This window comes from Prionailurus bengalensis, chromosome B3 (genome assembly GCF_016509475.1).
Source record: "Prionailurus bengalensis isolate Pbe53 chromosome B3, Fcat_Pben_1.1_paternal_pri, whole genome shotgun sequence".
Lineage (NCBI taxonomy): Eukaryota > Metazoa > Chordata > Mammalia > Carnivora > Felidae > Prionailurus > Prionailurus bengalensis.
The window spans coordinates 139,393,118-139,412,020 of NC_057355.1; the positions used below are offsets into that span (position 1 = coordinate 139,393,118).

The 18,903-nt window shown below is 54.8% G+C and overlaps 1 protein-coding gene across 1 annotated transcript in view; it reads left to right on the forward strand.

Moving 5' to 3' along the window:
* The window catches only part of CB3H14orf132 (chromosome B3 C14orf132 homolog), a 58,254-nt gene extending 50,628 nt beyond the window's left edge, over positions 1-7,626 (forward strand). The window contains exon 2 of the mRNA XM_043556959.1: positions 603-7,626. Within this exon, the coding sequence (XP_043412894.1) occupies positions 603-827 (225 nt within the window). The 3' untranslated portion in view covers positions 828-7,626. The remainder of the gene's footprint in view (positions 1-602) is intronic.
* Positions 7,627-18,903: the final 11,277 nt, after the last annotated feature.

Consider the following 18,903-nt stretch of genomic DNA (forward strand, 5'->3'; position numbering starts at 1 on the left):
TGGGACAGAGAGAGACAGAGCATGAACGAGGGAGGGGCAGAGAGAGGGAGACACAGAATCGGAAACAGGTTCCAGGCTCTGAGCCATCAGCCCAGAGCCTGACGCGGGGCTCGGACTCACCGACCACGAGATCGTGACCTGGCTGAAGTCGGACGCTTAACCGACTGCGCCACCCAGGCGCCCCTTCATTTTTTTCTTTATCCTCTCGACTGTTTCCGTAATGTTCTGTGCTGAGCATCATGACTTCACAATGAGAAGAGGAAGGAAGATTTACAATCCAGGCTGGTGTGGAGGGCGTGGCCTTTAGAAGGGGCGTGGCCTTTAGATGGGGCGTGGCCCTTAGATGGGGCGTGGTTTCTGGAGGGCAGGTCTGAGTCCCACTGATTGCCAGCAGCCGCGGTGGGCTGCCCCCCACCCTCCCGGCCTCCCCCACTGCTGTGCGCCTTGACGCTTCCATCCGCCAAATGGGCGTGAGGGTGTCTGCCTCCAGGCATCGCTGTCAATACTAACTTTTATAGGTGAAAATGGGCACTGCCAATGATAGCGAACGCAAGGAGAGCCCCGTGGGCCCCGGCTAACTCTCTCTCTCTCCCTCTCCGCAGCTGCCCATGATGGGAGGCGCCTTCATGGACTCGCCCAACGAGGACTTCAGCACGGAGTACTCTCTCTTTAACTCCTCCACCAACGTGCATGCGGCCTCCAACGGCCAGGGCCAGCCGGAGGAGCCTCCGCGGTCCTCCAACGACGCGGTCTTACTCTGGATTGCCATCATAGCGACACTGGGGAACATCGTGGTGGTTGGGGTGGTGTATGCCTTCACCTTCTGAGCTTCGGGGTGCCCGCGGGCCCCAGGCCGGCTCACCCCGCGCGGCGCTCGCAGCAGGGCGAGGCTTTGCTCAGAGCACCGTCGCCGTTGGCCTCGGGCTGTGCCCACGTTCTGGAGCCGGGAGTTCTGACCAGGGGCGCGGCACCAGGGTCAGCCGCCGTGCGTCAGGAATTTCCCCAGGCGGCCCCGATCGCCCACGTTCTATGCTGTGGTCCAGCTGATCCAGAAAACATGGGAGTGTGAGTCTCCAGCCCCCCCTGGGGGCGGGACGGGGCAGAGCCTTGGAGGAGCAAATTGGGGAATTCTTGAAACTGCGTTCCAGGAACGTGAGACCCAAAGGAACAGCCAGTCAGGTTTGAAATACGGACATGGTCGATCGCTGGCGGGCGGGAAGTAATCACACACGTGTCTTGTTTTTATGCCAACTTTTCACACCTGGTGTGTCCAGTGCCAGGAAGGAGCTGCCCTCAGAACTGGAGCGTTCCCGGAACGGCCTTGGTTTCCCACTCGGCCCTTTGGAGTATTGGCTGTGGTCACCTGCGCCATAGAACGTTCCCACTTGACTTGGAGAGGGCACCTCTGTCACCAGTCATGTGTCCCCTTTCAAGACCCAGATGCATCAGGAAACCCAAGGACGGGTAGGATTTCCTGGGGCGGAGGGGCAGGGGGCCGGTATCTCCTGGACAGACTTTCTCTTATTTAAAACCAGAAGAAGCGCCTTTAAGCTTTAGATCTGCCGAGTGGTCGCGTCTTCAGACACCCGCATGAAGATGCTTTCCTCTCTGAGAAATCACGGAATTTTAGATGGCAGGCTCACACACACCTGATCTTCTGATGGATGGGACCACGCCCGGAGGTCACAGGGCGGATTCCTGGTGGGGGGGGGGGTCAGAGCAGGAGGGACATTTCCTGACTCGGCTCAGGGCTCAGGGCTCTCTCAACCCCCCACAAAGCAGTCTCTTAAGCAAATTCCTGCTTCTCAGCCGCCCTGGGGGAGAACACCCAGAGGTTCTGGAAGCTGTGTGCGAGGCAGGAAGGGTGCTCAGACCCCCGCGGTTTACTCTCGGCGTGGCTCCCACGTTCTGTTGCAGGGCATGACTGCGCTCTGTCTGGGTCAGTCCCCTTGGGTTCTTCCAGATCAGTGGCTGAGGGGGGCCTGGCAAGCAAGGGAACCCCCACACGATGGGACGTGCCGTGGGGACGGGGCAGCGTGAGAAAGGGCTCGCTCTTCTGTCCTTAGGAGAGGCCCCTGCGTGGTTCTCCCTTTCCCAGACAGCACCCTTGTGCCGACCAGAGTGGGAGAGGCTCCCCTGCGGGCTCCCTCGGGCCAAGCGTGACTGTCTCCCTGTGCTGCACAAAAGAAAATGAATGGCATACGCCCCGTCCTCCGTGGCTGAGAAACTGGAAAGACTGGGTAAGAAGCCGTAGTACCGTTTGGGGACCATCGCAAACGGGCTGGACGTGTCCCTGTGGTCTCAGGAGAAATGAGTGTTCCTGATAACAGGCAAAGGGACATCTCAGCTGTCCAGAGGCAGCCACTCACTCGTCTGGGAGGCTGGCGCTGAGCCGCTGTGATAACGGGATTACCGGCCCGACCTCCAGGCGGCCGCCAACTCTTATGAGCCACATCTGTCACCGCAGCCACGCACGCGTCCGTGAATGCTTCGGCTCAAGTGGAGGCCATGAGCGCGGACAGCTGGAATGACCTTTGCAGAGAAGGAGAAGGAATGTGGGACCTTCTGCCTGGGCTCGTTCCGGGGTCACGACAGGGTTGTGCTCTCCGCAGGGCCGGGCCGGGCTGGGTGGCGAGCTGTTGCGTGCCCATCACCCCCGCTGCCTCTCCAGCAGACCCCTCCCTGTCTCCGCCCCATGAGCAAGGTCTTTCTTGTAGACCGGTGTGTTCATAAGAACCCAAGGAGGAGGTCCAGAGCCAGAGGTCCAAGGCAATGCTAGGAGGTCACTCCAGCCCAGACGTCCTGATGCCTCACCTTCTGACCCCATGTCCTCGGGGGAGCCTGCAGCCCCGAAAAGAGGCAGGCGACCTCTCCCTGTTCCCCAAAGGGCCTGTGGCGAGGGCAGGGGAGAGAGGGTTCTGGGCCCCGTGATGGGGAAGGAAGGGAGCGTGTGGCCCCAGCTCTTAAGAAAGACCTGGTATCCGGGAGAGCCCTGGCAGGCCGGGTGTTTTCTGGATAATTCTGGGTGCAGGGATCTCCCCCCACGAAGGCTTTCTTCCCCTCTGGCGTAAACGCCGGTTAAATTCAACTTTCAAGAATTTCTCTCCGTTCAGCATCAGGGCCACAGACACAAGGCCACAAGCGTTAGGGCCCATCTTGTCCAAACTTCGCATTCTGTGATGACAGTGATTTGCTCAGGGTCACTCTGTCTCAGTCGCCTGTGGTGTTTTTCTTTGTGCGTGTGTTTTTTTCCACCATCACTTCAACAACGAGGATAGATGTGCGTGTGAATGTCCAATGAAGGGTGAAGGACAGATTTCCAGCCAGAGAGTGTCCCTCCTGCCCTACGTAGCTGGGTTCTGTCTTAGATGTGGGGGTAACGGGCAGGAGGCACTGGGTGAGCATTGTGTCCAGGCACCGTGCTAGACTCACATGCACACGTTCAATCCGTACGGTTACCTTATGGCCTCATGGCTCCAGTACATAGATATGGAACCAGAAGCTCAGAGGAGTTTGCCCAAGGCCACACAGCACGAAGGTGACAAGCTGGGATTTGAGTCTGGACCATCCGGCTTTAAAGCCAGCCTCTTTTCTGCCACACCATGCCGCCGTCGGAGGCTGGCACCTGCAGGGCGCATTTAAACCAGGCTCTGGGTCTACAGAGGCCATTCCCCGGGGTCCCATGTCATCGCGTGGTGTGGGCCGGCTCTGGCCTCTTCCACAGGTAGAAGTCTGACCGTCCTCAGAACGGGGCACGCTCGTCCCCTACCCATTGCCGGCTCTCTGCTCAAGCTTCAGGGATGGTAGTCCCTGTTGCCCGCTCTCCTGTCTAAAGTTGAGCGCACGTCTTTTTATGTGGCCGTGGAAATTTCCAGAGAGCAGCTTTCTTGGGACCATGCAGAAGGACCCCGGCCAAGACCTGGAGTACGACAGAGGGCCCACACGAGGAGTGAGATGCCGACCGCTGGGATTGCCGAGGAGAGGTGGGACGGTCTGTGTTGCGGGAAGAGGCTCCAGCCCAGGCTCAGTCATTCTGTCGAGCCCCAGGGCTGTCCCGGGGAGGAGGGACAGAGGCTCCTGTCGCTGACCCCAGGCTGGAGCTCCCATTCTGGCTTCTCCTGGGTGACGTTGGCCCCAGAGCGCACCTTGACTCGATGAGCCAGCGCTGAGAAAGAAGGGGCTTGCCTCTTCAGTAACTGCTTTTCAGGGAAGAGGTCCTGCCTTTGCTAGAATGTTCTTCATGCTTGGCCTTCCATGTCTCCCCATCTTCCCCCTGCAAGCCACAGGTGTCCCACACTTGTGTTTGTTTGTATGTGGGACACTTCACTGAGCAGAGTAACACCTGCTTTAGGAGGTCTTGAGCCGCTGTCACCGGAGCTTTGGAGGAGAGGCCAGAAGGCACTTCAGGCAGGTGCATCCCAAGGGCATCCCACCTCCCGTGTGGGCCTGGGCAAGATGATCGCGCTGCCATCCCTCCCTTCCCCATGAGGTCAAGGTTAAGAGGCAAGCGATACTCCCCTGACCTCCCCTAACCACCCCCCGCCGGAGAGAGACAGTTCTATCTCCCTTAAGGTCCCCAGGATCCAAGGGAGAAAGTTAGGAGGGCAGGCCACTTGGTTGGAGAGGCAGTAGGCCGTTTTCCAGCCTGTTCTAAATGGAGAGCTTGGATGTGGCCAGACCACTAGCATATGTGGGAATCCCTCCCTGGAGACTGGAAAGACGCCACCGTCGTCTGCCCTGCTCCCCGATGCCTTCCAGACAAATGTCACACTTCTTCAGCATGACCTCCTTTCGTCATTAATAGTGGCACTATTAATAATTATTATCCTTACTGTTGTCACTTCTTGTGCACCTTTTCTTTGTGCTGTGCTCTGTTTGTATCTCATTCACTTCTCAAATCACCCCTTGGGGGCAAAAGTGAGGTGCAGAGAAGTACACATTAGTCATTGTCCCATTCTTCTGTTGAGAAAACTGAGGCCAGGCTAATGTGCCTGAGAACCCACATCTAGAGAGCTGTGATTCAGATCCAACCCTGTTGGCTCTCCAGGCTGAGTAGTTAACCCTGTGTCTCCTTGCATGCACATGCTCTATGGGGAGCTCCCTGGAAGGGACCATCCCAGGACGGGGGGCTCTGAGGCTGGGGCTGTGTGGGTCCCGGATAGCAGACTTTCAAGTGTAGGTGTTGGAAAGGGGCAGGAGGGTGCACACGTGTTCGTCAGTCTCAGAAGCTCACAGTGGTCACGAGGCATCAGAGAGCCTCCCATCAGGATCTGTAATATTTGGAAGGGCAGCTGGGGCCACACGGTTACTGAATGGAGGCCTGGCAAGTGTCCAGCTGCCTGGTCCAGGGCACCGCCTCCTGGCGTGCTGTGCATTCACCGGGGAGTGCAGGGGTGGCCCTGGACGTGAGCTCCAGCCCCAGGACAGGCATCATGCTGTCACCTGTTACCGGGCCCCTGCACCATGTCCTGGCGAGTGCCCTTTGACCATCGCCAGAGCAAGTCCTAGGTGGGCTGGACTGCCGTGACCCCGGGACAGCCAAGGAGCTGTGCTCAGGGGGCCCGAGGGGGCAGTCAGAGCCCGAATGTTCTGTGTTGGCCTGCCCCACCGGCCCCTGGCCTCAGTCATTCAGTGACAGGGACGCAGGACAGGCTGGCTGAGCTGAGTGCTTGCGAGCCCAGAGGGACAGAGCTCATAATCTCCGATCGGAAAAAGGAGCCTCTCCAAGAAATGTAGGTGGTCGGAATTAAACAGACGCTCCCAGAAACTCCCTTCTGAGATTAGACCTTGGGCATTTTCTTGTCCCTTCTTTTTTTGGGGGGGAGAGGTGCGACAGGGGACAAAATAGTGCAAACCACAGTGACTGGAGAGAGGAGCGATTCCCCCAGTGGGAAAAGGGGAGCTGTCGGGAGTGTGATTGAATGGTCGAAGGTATGTAACACCGGCTACATAAATTTTGGGATGTAAGTCTGTGATGTTTGTTCTGAGTCACTGTGAAAGGCATCATGTTCTATCAAGATGGGTAACAAAGGCAGAGGAAACCCTTGGAGAGGCTGGACGGGCCGCACGGTGCCTGGGACGAACCCTGCACCCATCTTTAGGCCGAGGTGCAGACGTGTGCGTGCCCAGAACAGTCCATTCAGCTGCATAATAAGGTTCATTCTCTGCTTCCGGGTCCTTTTGTAGGCTGACTTCCCGCCTCCCCAGAGGGAGGTCTGAGACCCCTCCTGCCTCGGGAGTAAATCCCGACAAGGTAGATTTGCAGGGAACTTGTATGTTGTGGCACTTAGGGAAATTCAGAGCCCTTATTCCTCCCCGAGCCCCCTCCATGTGGCTAGGCAGCCACCAAGTGACCCCAGTGTCTGTCCCAAACCGAGCGTCGGAGAAGTTGGGGAGAGTTTGCCGGGTCAGGCTGGTCAGCAGGTGAGTGGGGTCTTGAGCCCAGGGCATCTATGTAGCAAAGTTGCTGAACCATTGTTAGGCCAGCGGTTCTCAACCTCAGAAAATTCTGTCCTCCAGGGGACCTTTGGCCTGGAGACAAATGTCAGGAGACATTTTTGTTTATCACAACTTGGTGGGGGGTGGTGTTCTACTGGCCTCTAGTGGATAGAACCAGGGGAGCTGCTGAACAACCCCCCCCACACCCCCCCCCCAGTAACAAAGAATTAATGATCTGACCCCAAAATACGAACAGTGCTGAGGCGGGGAAACCCAGCACTAGGCCATACTGTCTCTGAATCCAAAATTATGGGTGTTTTCCAAAGCTCCACGTTTCCCCGTCTGTGACTCATGGCATAAATCAGAGCTCTTCTGGGCAACCGCAGTGATCGTGGCTGCTGCCCCAAGTTCAGACAGTCCCGGCCAAGGGCAGTGATCCACAGTCAAGCAAGTCTTCTGTGTCGCCATGGACGCTCGGTTCCCGCCGTCCCGGGTTTTCGCAGGGAGACTCCGCTTGGATAGAGGAAACCCTACAAAGTGGATGGTCGGGTCGGGCTGAACGTGTCCCGGTAACTTTGGTCTCCGGGACCTTGAGGGACCTGACCGCTCACCGATGCATCTGAGAGGCATTGCTGAGGAGGGGAGGGGGAGGGGGGAAGCTTAGAAGGGATGGATGGATACGGAGGGGCTGCCTAACAGCCTTTGAGCAAACCCACATCTTACCTTGCCTTTGACCCTTTACCACGTGCCCCACCCCGTTTCCCCCAGTTGAAGGCATAGGAACGCTTTCTACTATTTAAAGTTTTACAGAGACCGTATTCTTGCAACTGGCCGCTCTCCGGGTACCAACTCTTCACGCAGAGAGAACCGGAAACGTTTCTGTGTCTTACTAACGTTTTCATAATCAACCTGTAAGTAGTTTCCTTAATAGAAAGGTATTTTAACTATTCTTGTAACCCTTTGCTACTCAACCCCCCCCCGGGTTTCGCGACGAGATCACTAACTTTTACTACAGTGAAAAGGCGATTTCTTAACGGAGGCTTTCAGTGTGCTCTTTTGCTTAAAAATATCTAGCCGTGACTGATGGATGTGAAAAATGTGGCTGTGGGATCGTGCCCTTTTGACTGTTAGCACCGTCACTCTTGTCATTTTCTATTATCATTAAAAAAGAAAAAGAAAAAACTTGAACTTCTAAGTGTCTGACTCCAACCTGGGCGTTAAGCTGAAGGATCCTAGACAGTGTCACCTCCACTCTGGTGCTCCTTCTGCCCCACCTGAGGCAGGATGACTCCCTCCTCCCTGCACCCCTCCCCAGTCTCCCCGGCCTCACCCCTGTGACAGATCCCAGAAGCTACATTCGCTTCCCCATCGGTAACCCTCCCACCGTGAGCCCTCCCAGGGCCGGTGGATCTTACTCAACTTTTGAATCCCCTGCACCTCACACGGTGCCTGGCTCACGGCGAGCACCCGGCAGGCATTCAGGGAATGAATGAATGATAATCCGAAAGACCAGCCCAGATACATTTCAACACAACACAGTGTATTGTGGGTATGCACTTAGTTTCATTCATTCACTGATAACAGCACACGTAGGGCACTTAACCAGGTGTTCTGTGAAGTTCTGAGCTCGTTACATACATATTAACTTGCTTCGTCTCCACAACAACCATACATCGTGGGTACTATTGTCATGCTGTTTATGTGCCTACAGATGAGGAAACTGAGGCAGGGAGAGGTTCCTTGCCCAAGGCCATGTAGCTGGTGAGTGGCAGGACCGGGACCGGAATCCGGCTGGGCTCAGAGTCCATATTCTAAAGGCTGTAAAATGTCCCCTGGACGTTTGTTGAGAACCAGCTGCGCTGGAGGCCATGTGCCAGGAGCAGGGGTGCTGGGCCAAATGAGCAGCCTCTGCCCTGGAGCAGGTTTGAGGGGGAGAGAGGTCCAGATAATGTCACTGTCAGGTGTTATGTGCCGAAATGATAAGGGGCCAAGTGTTGGGTCCTGCACCAGGGTCCCTTCTGAAGGATCCGTATCAGGCCCCAAAGGAGGTCCACCGTGGTGGCCAGGACCCCACTGAGGCAGGAACAGTGCAAGGGACTAATTGGATCAATGGCTTAGGCAATAGCTGGGACCCAAAGCCCTGGATCCCAACTTAAAGTCTGGTCATCCTAAAAGGTAGGAGCAGTCTACCTCGGGGACAAGTGCAGGGAGGGGCAAGCCAGTCAAAAGATCCATGGGTCAAGGGTCAAAGGTTTTATGACCAAGAAATCTTGGGCTGCAGACCTCACCCGCTGCCCACCTTGATAGCCTTGGACCGGGTCTAGCTCCTCTGGTCCCTCTGCGGGCAGCAAGACCCTGGCTGGACCTTTGGGCTTCCTGGTGCATCATCCACTCTCAGGTCCAGCCACCTCGTCCATGGGACCCAATGTAAGATGAAAATGTGGGGCTCTTCTTGTCCAACGTTATTGAGAATTTCAAGATGGCGGGGCACCTGGGTGGCTCAGATGGTTAAGCATCTGACTTTGGCTCAGGTCATGATCTCGTGGTTTGTGGCTTCAGGCCCTGGAGCCTGCTTCGGATCCTGTGTCTCCCTCTCTCTCTCTCTGCCCCTACCCCGCTCCTGCTCTGTCTCTCACTCTCTCTCTCTCTCTCTCTCTCTCAAAAATAAACATGAAAAAAAAATTTTTTTAATAAAAAGATTTTCAAGATGGGCATCACACCAAGCATAGGGCCCTTCTGAATGTGGGGACCTGGGTGGCTGCACAGGTCACATGCCCACGAAGCGACTCTTGGCCATCGCTGCTCTGAACCATGTGGCCAAGGAAAGTAAGGGGTAGGTTAACACTCCGTGCCACCCCATGCGACCTTCTCTCCTAGGATCTTTTTATTTATTTTATTTTTTTAATGTTTTTACTTATTTTTGAGAGAGAGAGAGAGCGAGAGTGAGCACAAGTGGGGGAGGGGCAGAGAGAGAGGGAGACAAAGACTCTGAAGCAGGCTCCAGGCTCTGAGCTGTTAGCACAGAGCCCAACGTGGGGCTCGAAGCCACAAACACGCGAGATCCTGACCTGAGCCGAAGTCCGATGCTTAACTAAGCCACCCAGGCGCCCCATCTCTTAGGATGCTTTTTAGAGGGATTAATGTTGGTTACAATGGAAGATGCAGAAAGTGCCAGAAAACGTTCCCTTTCTTGCATGCAAGCTCCTTTTGCAATGTGACTGTTCAGTCCCCCCATCCAGAGGTGGGGCCTGTCTTCTCCCCAACATCTGACTCTCTGGGCTGACCTGGTGACCCATGTCGACCAAAAGGCTTTGGCAGGACTGACTTTGGTCGAGTCCTGGGCATAGGCCTCAAGACAACGTGCAGTTTCCTGTCTTAGTGACTTTGGAATCCTGCAGAGTCAAGGCTAGCCTGCCGGGTGAGGAGAGCCCAGGCCCTGGCCATCCCTCTGTGCCAGCTGACAGCCGCAGGGAAGTGAACCAAGGGACGGGAGACGTCCAAGGAAAAGAAGGCATCGCACAGCATTGAGCACTGCACAGGGCTCCCTAGGCACCAAGTAAAGCCAAATAGATCACCGAGGGCTGCCTGGAGGAGGCAAGACTCTACCTGGCGTGGTATCTAAAGAAGCCGGTGCACGGCAAAGGGGTGCGTGGGCACTGGGGGGTTGGGAGGCCAGGCTGGAGCCTGGAGTTCAAGGCAGTAATGGGGAGAAGGCTGATAAGCAGATAAAGCCAGCTCAAAGGGGCCCCGAATGGCAGGGTGGGGAGGCAGGGTGGACAGCGGGCCACTATGAGCTGCACCAAGCAGGGCTGGTCTTTGGAGTAGAGGGGACACCGCGTCTGGAACAGGAAGGCAACGAGGAAGCTGGGGACTGACTCTTGATTCTGTCTCTCAAACCACCTCCTCCAGCTGTCTTCCTGGGACCACACCCTGTCCCCGACTTGGACAGGGTCTTCCCCTGGGTCTTTCCCCCCGATCCGATAGCCCGCAAAGACGGCTGGGGCGTTCACACGGCCAGCAGACAACGTTCTCAAGACTGATGAGGGATATGACTTTGGAGTAACAAAGCCAGCAGCAAGGTTTTCCACGAAAAGACGGTGGTCAGCCACAGCACAGCATGGCCTGTACTTATGGGTTTTTTTTTTTTTTTTAGTTTATTTATTTATTTTGAGGGGGAGGGCAGAGAGAGGTAGAGAGAGAATCCCAGACAGGCTCCTCTCTGCTGGCACAGAGCCGGACGCAGGGCTCGAACCCACGAACCGTGAGATCGCGACCAGAGCCGAAGTCAAGAGTCCTATGGTCAACTGAGTGAGCCACCCAGGCGCCCCTGTATTTGTGTGTTTTTTTTTAATATGAAATTTATTGTCCAATTGGTTTCCATACAACACCCAGTGCTCATCCCAACAGGTGCCCTCCTCAATGCCCATCACCCGTTTTCCCCTCTCCCTTGTCCCCCCATCAACCCTCAGTTTGTTCTCAGTTTTTAAAATTTTTTTTTTCAATCTTTATTTATTTTTGGGACAGAGAGAGACAGAGCATGAACGGGGGAGGGGCAGAGAGAGAGGGAGACACAGAATGAGAAACAGGCTCCAGGCTCTGAGCCATCAGCCCAGAGCCTGACGCAGGGCTCGAACTCATGGACCCCGAGATCGTGACCTGGCTGAAGTCGGACGCTTAACCGACTGCGCCACCCAGGCGCCCCTGTTCTCAGTTTTTAAGAGTCTCTTATGCTTTGGCTCCCTCCCTCTCTAACCTCTTTTTTTTTCCTTCCCCTCCCCCATGGACTTCTGTTAAGTTTCTCGGGATCCACTGTATTTGTGTTTTAAGAGGCCCCTGCCAGGCCACCACACAGAAAACGTGCCCCGCCCCCCACCTCCCCTGCTGGTGTTTCTACTACATTCTTGGTTTTACAAATTTGCTTTGTAAATACCTACGTTTGCATTCTGTTGGCCAGCTGCCAATCAACCCGGATATTTTGATGGTTGGAGATGGGTCCCCTGGCTCCGAAGGTCAACGTGCAATATCGGCCCGCAAAAGAATTGGCCGGTTGCTGAGTTGGGGGGGGCAAGTGTGCTCCCTTCTCCTGGATAATAAGCCAGCCTGTCACCTTTGGCTCACCCTCCGCGTGAGTGTGAGAGCAGATGCGAGGAAAGACGCACTGCCCTTGGGTGCCCGGGGAGGGGGTGGGGGGATGGCCATTGCCAACACCACCCCTGGAGCTGGCTGAGCCTGGAGGGGAGGAGGGAGAAGGGGAGGAGGAGGAGGGGAGGGATGGTTCCCGGGATGGTGGAGGGCCGCCTAGGAATTCTGGAGCCTGGCCTGTTTGCATGTCCGAAGCCTGCCCTCCCTGCTGATTTTTCCTTTGGCCTGGGCAGGCCTCTAAGTGCTCAGGTCCCTGCAGAGTGCTGGCCTGACCAGGGCAGCAGAAATGGCAAGATGATTAAAATTTATTCAAGCTAGGCTGCGGGGTGGCGGGGGGCGGTGGGGGGGGGGGGTGCCTCTTCTGCAAACAACACAAATAACATTAACCACCATGGTAACCACACTTGCTCGCACTCCCAGGGTGCTGTCCTCAGGGTCTGCAAAGCTCTTTCCAAGCCGGCTTTGATTCTCCAGCTGGGGGCTCCTTCCCAACCTGTGTCTGGGCTGAGCTCTGAGATGCGCTAGGGGAGCAAGGCAGGACCCCAACCCTTGGAATTTCCTGGGTGATAGGAACTTCTTTCATTCGAAGAAGGTGACTTTGGTGGGGGCTGGTCACCAAAAAGCCCATGATAGACGGAGGCTTGGAACTTTCAGCCCCGGCCCCGTTGTCTGGCGATAGATAAGCCATCTTGCTCGAAGTAGCCGCTGCAAAACCCCAAACTGCAGGACGGAGAGAACGTCTGGCTCGAGGAACACACCCACATTCCAGAGGGCGATGCACCCCAAACCCCGCAGGGAAGGGAGCACCAGGACCCTCCCAGCCTTGGTCTAAGCTCCTCTTTACCTGGCTGTTCACCCGTATCCTCTGGGACGTGTAAACCTAGCCAAGTGTTCCCCTGCCTTCCGTGAGCTGTTCTACCAAATCCTCAAGCCCAAGGAAGGTGCCGTGGGAGCCACCACTTACGGCGGGTCAGACACAAGCGCGGGGATCCTGGGGACCACCTGACGTGGGGGCCCTCCGGTGGGTGGGCCTGAGCCCATAGGCCTCCGGGCGGGGAGGGTCAGAACGAAATGAAAGCTCAGGCCATTCCGTCGGTGTCCGAGAGTCGGAGACATGGTCGGCGTGTTATTTGACGGCAGGAGTGTTGTGCACAGAGGAACAGTGTTCCCTCAATAGCATGGAACTGTGATGAAGGTTTGGAGGAAAATAAAGCGAGTCCGGCTGGAGTGAAGGGGCACACAGTTTGGGGGAAGGTTGTCGGTCAGGAACCTGGCAGAGATTCACAAGGCCCAGGAGAGTAAGTTCAAGTGTGAGAACCCAGTATATTGGGTAACCAGGGACAGCCAGGCAGCCAGAGGCAGATTTGTGCAGGGGTGACAAGAGGGAGCAGGGAAGGGGGTGGCGAGCGTGGGGGGGGGGGCTCAGGGGGACTCAGGGGTGAACAAGTAAGAAGGAGGGTCCGTGGGTATGGGGTGCGTCCAGCTGTGTCTGAAAGCTGGCGAGTGTATAAATAAAGTCTACCCTCCCGCAGAGACGGGGAGACAGAGGCCCTGTCCTTCCCCACGATTACATTTTAGGCGAATGGCTCTTGGGCCCTTGAGGAAAGGCCCGCCTGAGTTTTGGGCTGCTCAGAATCAGAGGGAGGATTCACAGTCTAACAGAGTCAACGAGATTGTAATAACTTTGCATAGTCAGCAACACTGTGATCAATCAACACTTATTTTGGTGGGTCTGGAGTGGTAGTTCGACTTGTCCAATCACACTGTCTTGTGCACTTGAAACTTGTCTAATATAGTATGCCAAGTATGGTCTAATTAAATTCTAAAAGGAAAAGTGAACTCAAATCTGCTCTTTTTCGCTCAGTATTACATGGTTGAGATGTAACTCAATAAATCTGACTTTAGTTTGCTCGTGTAATTGACATAGAGTATTCTCATTCATGTGTTGTTGGTGCACAATTTGTCCGTTGTCCCACTGGGGAGCATTTAGGTTAAGTTCACGTATTTTTGCAATAATAAATGATGCTGCGATGAACAAAAACAACAAAAAGCCCCTCACCCTTTTCTTTCATAAATGCTCTTGAGCAAAGGAGGTCGGGGGCCCTGTGTCAGGTGTAGGCTGGAAAGACAGGAAATTCTTTCGACAGGCTAGAGCTTTCCCAGACGGGAACTCAGAGGGGGCTGGGGCCTCCCGGGGACGGGCCTCGGGCTGCTCGATGCCACCCAAGTCCCTCAGTGCTGGGGCTCGGACGGAGGCACCAAGTGCCGGGAGAACTATTTGCTGTTCTCGAACCCTCTGTTCCCAGGGGACACATGTGGTGGCTGCTCAGCCTAAGACGACAGTTCGAACGACGACCCGAGGTGCCCAGGCCACCCCGTGGAGCCCGGTGGCGAAGAGAGTTTTGTCCTCAGCTCCTTACAAAGTGTGGTCTTGTGGGGCGCCTGGGTGGCGCAGTCGGTTAAGCGTCCGACTTCAGCCAGGTCACGATCTCGCGGTCCGTGAGTTTGAGCCCCGCGTCGGGCTCTGGGCTGATGGCTCAGAGCCTGGAGCCTGTTTCCGATTCTGTGTCTCCCTCTCTCTCTGCCCCTCCCCCGTTCAAGCTCTGTCTCTCTCTGTCCCAAAAATAAATAAACGTTGAAAAAAAAAATTTAAAAATAAAAAAACAAAGTGTGGTCTTGTCCCAGAAGTGCCTTTGGAAACAGCATCATTCACGTATCCGCTCCTTCGTTCCGCGAGCACTCACTGAGCCTCCAAGCTGAGCTGGATGCACAGGAATACGGCCTGGCCCTTGCCCCCACGGCACCCACTGTCCAGTCTTGAAGTCCCACTCAGAGACATGACCGTGTGATGTGCCCCAGCCCTCCCCCCAGATCGAGCCTCTGAAGGCACCTTATCACCAGCAGGGGTCCACATGTGCGTAAGACATGGCAGGGGACTGCTGTCCTTGGTGGGTGCCCAGGAGATGCCCCTCACCTTGCTGGCCCCTTCTAAGAGGAGAGGACAGCCCTGTATGACTCCCGCAGGTGTCCCTGGGTCCCCCTGGCTCCACTGCTGGGTTCTGAGGCAAACATGTGCCCATCTCGGACTGCCCAGCATCCACCGTCCCTCCTCTGAGCACCCCATCTTCTTTTGGGGAGCCACCCTCTCCATCTGTGTGCCTGGTTCATCTCAGGCTCCCTGACCACAGTGAGTATGTGCAGGGTGGGCACGCGGCTCTAGCCCAGTCCGCTGTGACATGTTATCCTCCTGGCCCCAGTGACTGGGTCGGGGACAGTTAGGTGACCAAGTGCAGACAGGCAGAATGATCCCTTGACTTGTACGGGAATACCAAGAAAAGACTCTGCTCCATAGGGGATCATGAGGACGTGAGCCTGCCTTGGCCCACTGCCACCTTGCCCCCACAAGAAGAACCATTTAAGAATGAAGCAGAGGGCACAAAGCCCAGAGATGGAAAGAAAGATTGGTTCCTGATGGGTCTGACTGGACTCCTGGATCAAGCCACACCTGAAGGCTGACCCGTGGGATTCTCAGTTACCATGAGCTAATAAATTCCCGGTATGTCTGAACCAGTTTGAACTGGGTTTCCGCCCCTTGAAATGGTCTTCACTGACACTCTCTGAATGCACTCTGACCTTTAATCCCCACGACAGTTGGCCCACCAACTAATAAGGTGATAAGCTCTCGGGCCCCATCCCATTCAACATCAACCATCTTGGGCTCTCTTGCCTTGCGGCCACCTCAATCCCTTTCTGCTCCCACCGCACCTCCACCCCCGCCCACCCCTGGGGGCTTGCACTCTGAGTCTGACCACAGATGCAGCTTTTCTGGCTTGACATGTAGCCCCTGGCCTTGATCTTATCCGTTGGCCTCTGAACACCCCAGGTACTGCCCACCAATGAGTCCCAGCACCTAGGACCTGACCTTGGTATCCCTTTGGGCCAGGCCCCCAAATAATAACAACCTATCAGTGCCCTCCCTCTTTTGTTTTCTTACCAGTAGAGTGTTGCAGGGGGTGGAGGGGGGCAGCCCCAATACAATGCCATGTAATTATTGTTGCTTTGGGGAACCTAACATGCGCAGCACTCTACAGAGTTTTTTGGCACACCTTTTTTTTAATGTTTATTTATTTTTGAGACAGAGACAGAGCGTGAGCAGGGGAAGGACAGAAAAAGAGGGAGACGCAGAATCCGAAGCAGGCTCCAGGCTCTGAGCTGTCAGCACAGAGCCCCACGCGGGGCTAGAACTCATGAACCGCTAGATCATGACCTGAGCCGAAGAAGTCGGATGCTTAACAAACTGAGCCACCCAGGCGCCCTTGGGGCGGGCGGCCCTTAACCAGTGACTGATGGGTGCCACTCCTTTGCCTCTAAAGGGCTGCAACTTAACCTGTCCCAGCTCCCTGGAGGATCAGGCTGAGGCTGCCCTCTGCGGGGCGTTGCCTGAAACTGCTACCCTGACTTCACCCTGCCCTTCCCTATCTTCCTCCAACCTCTCTCTCCACCTCTCCCCAGAAGCACTTCCTGGATAAATCACTTGCTTGGGAACCTGGTCTCGGGTCTGTTCCCGGGGAATACATCTAAAGCGATCACCCTAACCTCCCCGAGACCTAGATACGTTCATCTCCATTTTACAGACGGGAAAGCTGAAGTTCAGAGAGGTTAGGTGACTTGTCCAATGTCACACAGCCCGTTCAAACCCAGTCCTTCTGGACCCCACAGCCCAAGCTGCCCCTTCCGCCATCGATTGATTAGACACCCAAAGCTGTCACCAGCAGTCGGTCGTCATAAGCTAGACTTCAGTGTGCTCTCTCCCGTCGCATCATGCGTGTGCTGCTTTGGGTCTGCAGGCACTGGCTGACCTCCAGCCTCGTTTTCACGGCCAGAGCCTTAGTCAGGGGGCGCTCTGTGGCCCGGAGTCATTATGGAACGCCATCAGCAGCAGCCACAGCCCCTCAGGTCATCCCCCTTCTCCCCTTGACTGTGTCCATCCTTTCTCTTGCTTTGTGAGTCAATAGTATGGATCCCGAGATAGAAACCGTTCACCCTAGTACAGTTGAAGAGGGCCGATACGGAGAGGCTGTCACAGGATCCAAGCACAACGGTAACTGCTTCCCAGGCATAAAGGTGCTCCTTACAGGCATCAGTGCTGAAACCTAATCTTTAGCTTGTAGGTATGAACAAATGCTCACCAAGCATCTATTCTGTGGCCTTTGCACTGCGATTAGAAGCCAGGGAGTCGACCTGGATTGGGTGCCTGTGCTATTTCTAAAACCCACCAAGCAAAAATGAGAGATCGTCAGTATACAGCTGCCCCCGGAACAACGTAGGGGTTAGGGGCGCCAACCCCACACACAGGTGAAAATCCACATATAACTGATTTTATTTTTAAATTTTTGTAAATGTTTATTTTTGAGAGAGAGAGAGAGAGAGTGCAAGCGGGGACGGGGCAGAGAGACAGGGAGACACAGAATCCGAAGCAGGCTCCGGGCTCTCAGCTGTCAGCATAGAGCCTAATGTGGGACTCGAACTCACGAATCGTCAGATCATGACCTGAGCCGTAGTCGGGCGCCTAACTGACTGAGCCCCCCAGGCGCCACCAAAAAATCCACATATAACTTCTGACTCCCCCAAAACTTAACTACTAAGAGCCTACCGTTTACGGAGCCTATCAATGAACACATATTTTGTATGTTATGTGCATTATATACACTGTATTCTTACCATAAAGTGAGCTAAGGAAGAGAAAACATTATTAAGAAAATCGTTAAGGAAGAGAAAGGACACGTGCAGTACTGTATTTAGCGAAAAATTCTCAGATTCAAACCACGCCATTCAAACCCGTGTTGTTTAAGGGTCTGCTAGTCTAGGATTCGCTCGCCTTACCACACTCTTCTGCTGTGCACAGATAGGGAAACCAAACGGATTAAATATTCAATTAACGTGCAGCTTGAAATCAGATACTTTATGGTAAAGGGCATTCAACTTAAGAAGGCCAAAGCACTGATATTATAGATTTGCTGTAAAGAACATTAGAAGTTTTAATTGTCTGTGTTTAAAAGCTACCTAATGAAACTTGTTTCCGTTAACTTAGGGGTGGGGGGAATATGCTTGTTACAAAGCCACTTACAAAGATTTCCTTGGCTCCACCCAAGACGGAGGGTTACTTTGTTTCCAGGCGGGGAGGAGAGAGGAGGAAGGAGCAGTATTTGGTGAATATGACGACAAAAATACAGTGTCATTGCTTTGGGCGCGGAGCACGGGATAACCCTTGTTGTGGGATAGGAGTCTCCTTCCCAGGGGGAAGGGAGTATGTGTGTGTGTCTGCACCTATGTTGACACTCACTCTTCTTTTTTTTTTTTTTAAACCGAGATTTGGATTTTACTTTCTTTAACATTTATCTATTTTAATTTAAATTTTAGTTAACATACAGTGCAGTAATCGTTTCCGACGCTCACTTTTCACCTCCCTGGAAACCCCTTCAAAATCCTGCTTTGCCCAGAAAACTCTGGTGCGTGAATTCATTCCCAAAAATTGTCCCCAGGGGGCGCCATGACAGGCCTCGACCAGCAGGGGGCAGTGTGGCGTTAGGAATAAACCGGCCCGCGCAGCCCACTGGGCGGGGACTGTTAGAAACCCCGCCTACAGGAAGCACCTGGGGAAGCCGAGATGGTACTTTTCGGGAGGTCATGTTCCCGAACAGGGAGGAGCCCTAAACCGCAGAGGAAATTGATCAAAACTTCCTTGTCTGCGGCCAGATCCCGCCCCACAAAATGAATGCCCTAGAGGAGCTGAAAGCCCGGGTCCCAACCGGTGGGCAGCGGCCCAAACCCAGAGCTCAGACCTCTTCCCCTGGACCTGGGCCTGGCTCTGGTTTGTGTTAATAAAGCTCCTGACGTACAGGCAGCAAAACACACAGATCGTACCTGTGCGGTTCGATGAATTTTCACAGAATCATCACACCCACGAACCCAAGGACTCAGGTCAAGAGGACCAACATTCTCAGCTCATCCAGAAACCCCTTCAGCCTGCACAGGATTTATTGTAAAATTCATTTTTGCTGGTTGCCAAGAGCCACAGCAATAGAAAATCCGGATTCCTGGGCAAAATGAAAATATCCACATGGGGCTGCTGGCACACTGGGGTGGGGGGAGGTGAGGTTGGCCACAGGCACTAAAGGAGGTGTGGACTTGTTAGCTCGTGTAGGGGCCCAGGCAGAGGGGGTCCCTGTCTTCGGCCCCACCTTTTAAAGGGCACCTCCCTGTCCTCCTCTACGTGGCCCTTCCTGTAGGGCAGGGAGCCTGAGAAGCCACGGGTACGTGCAT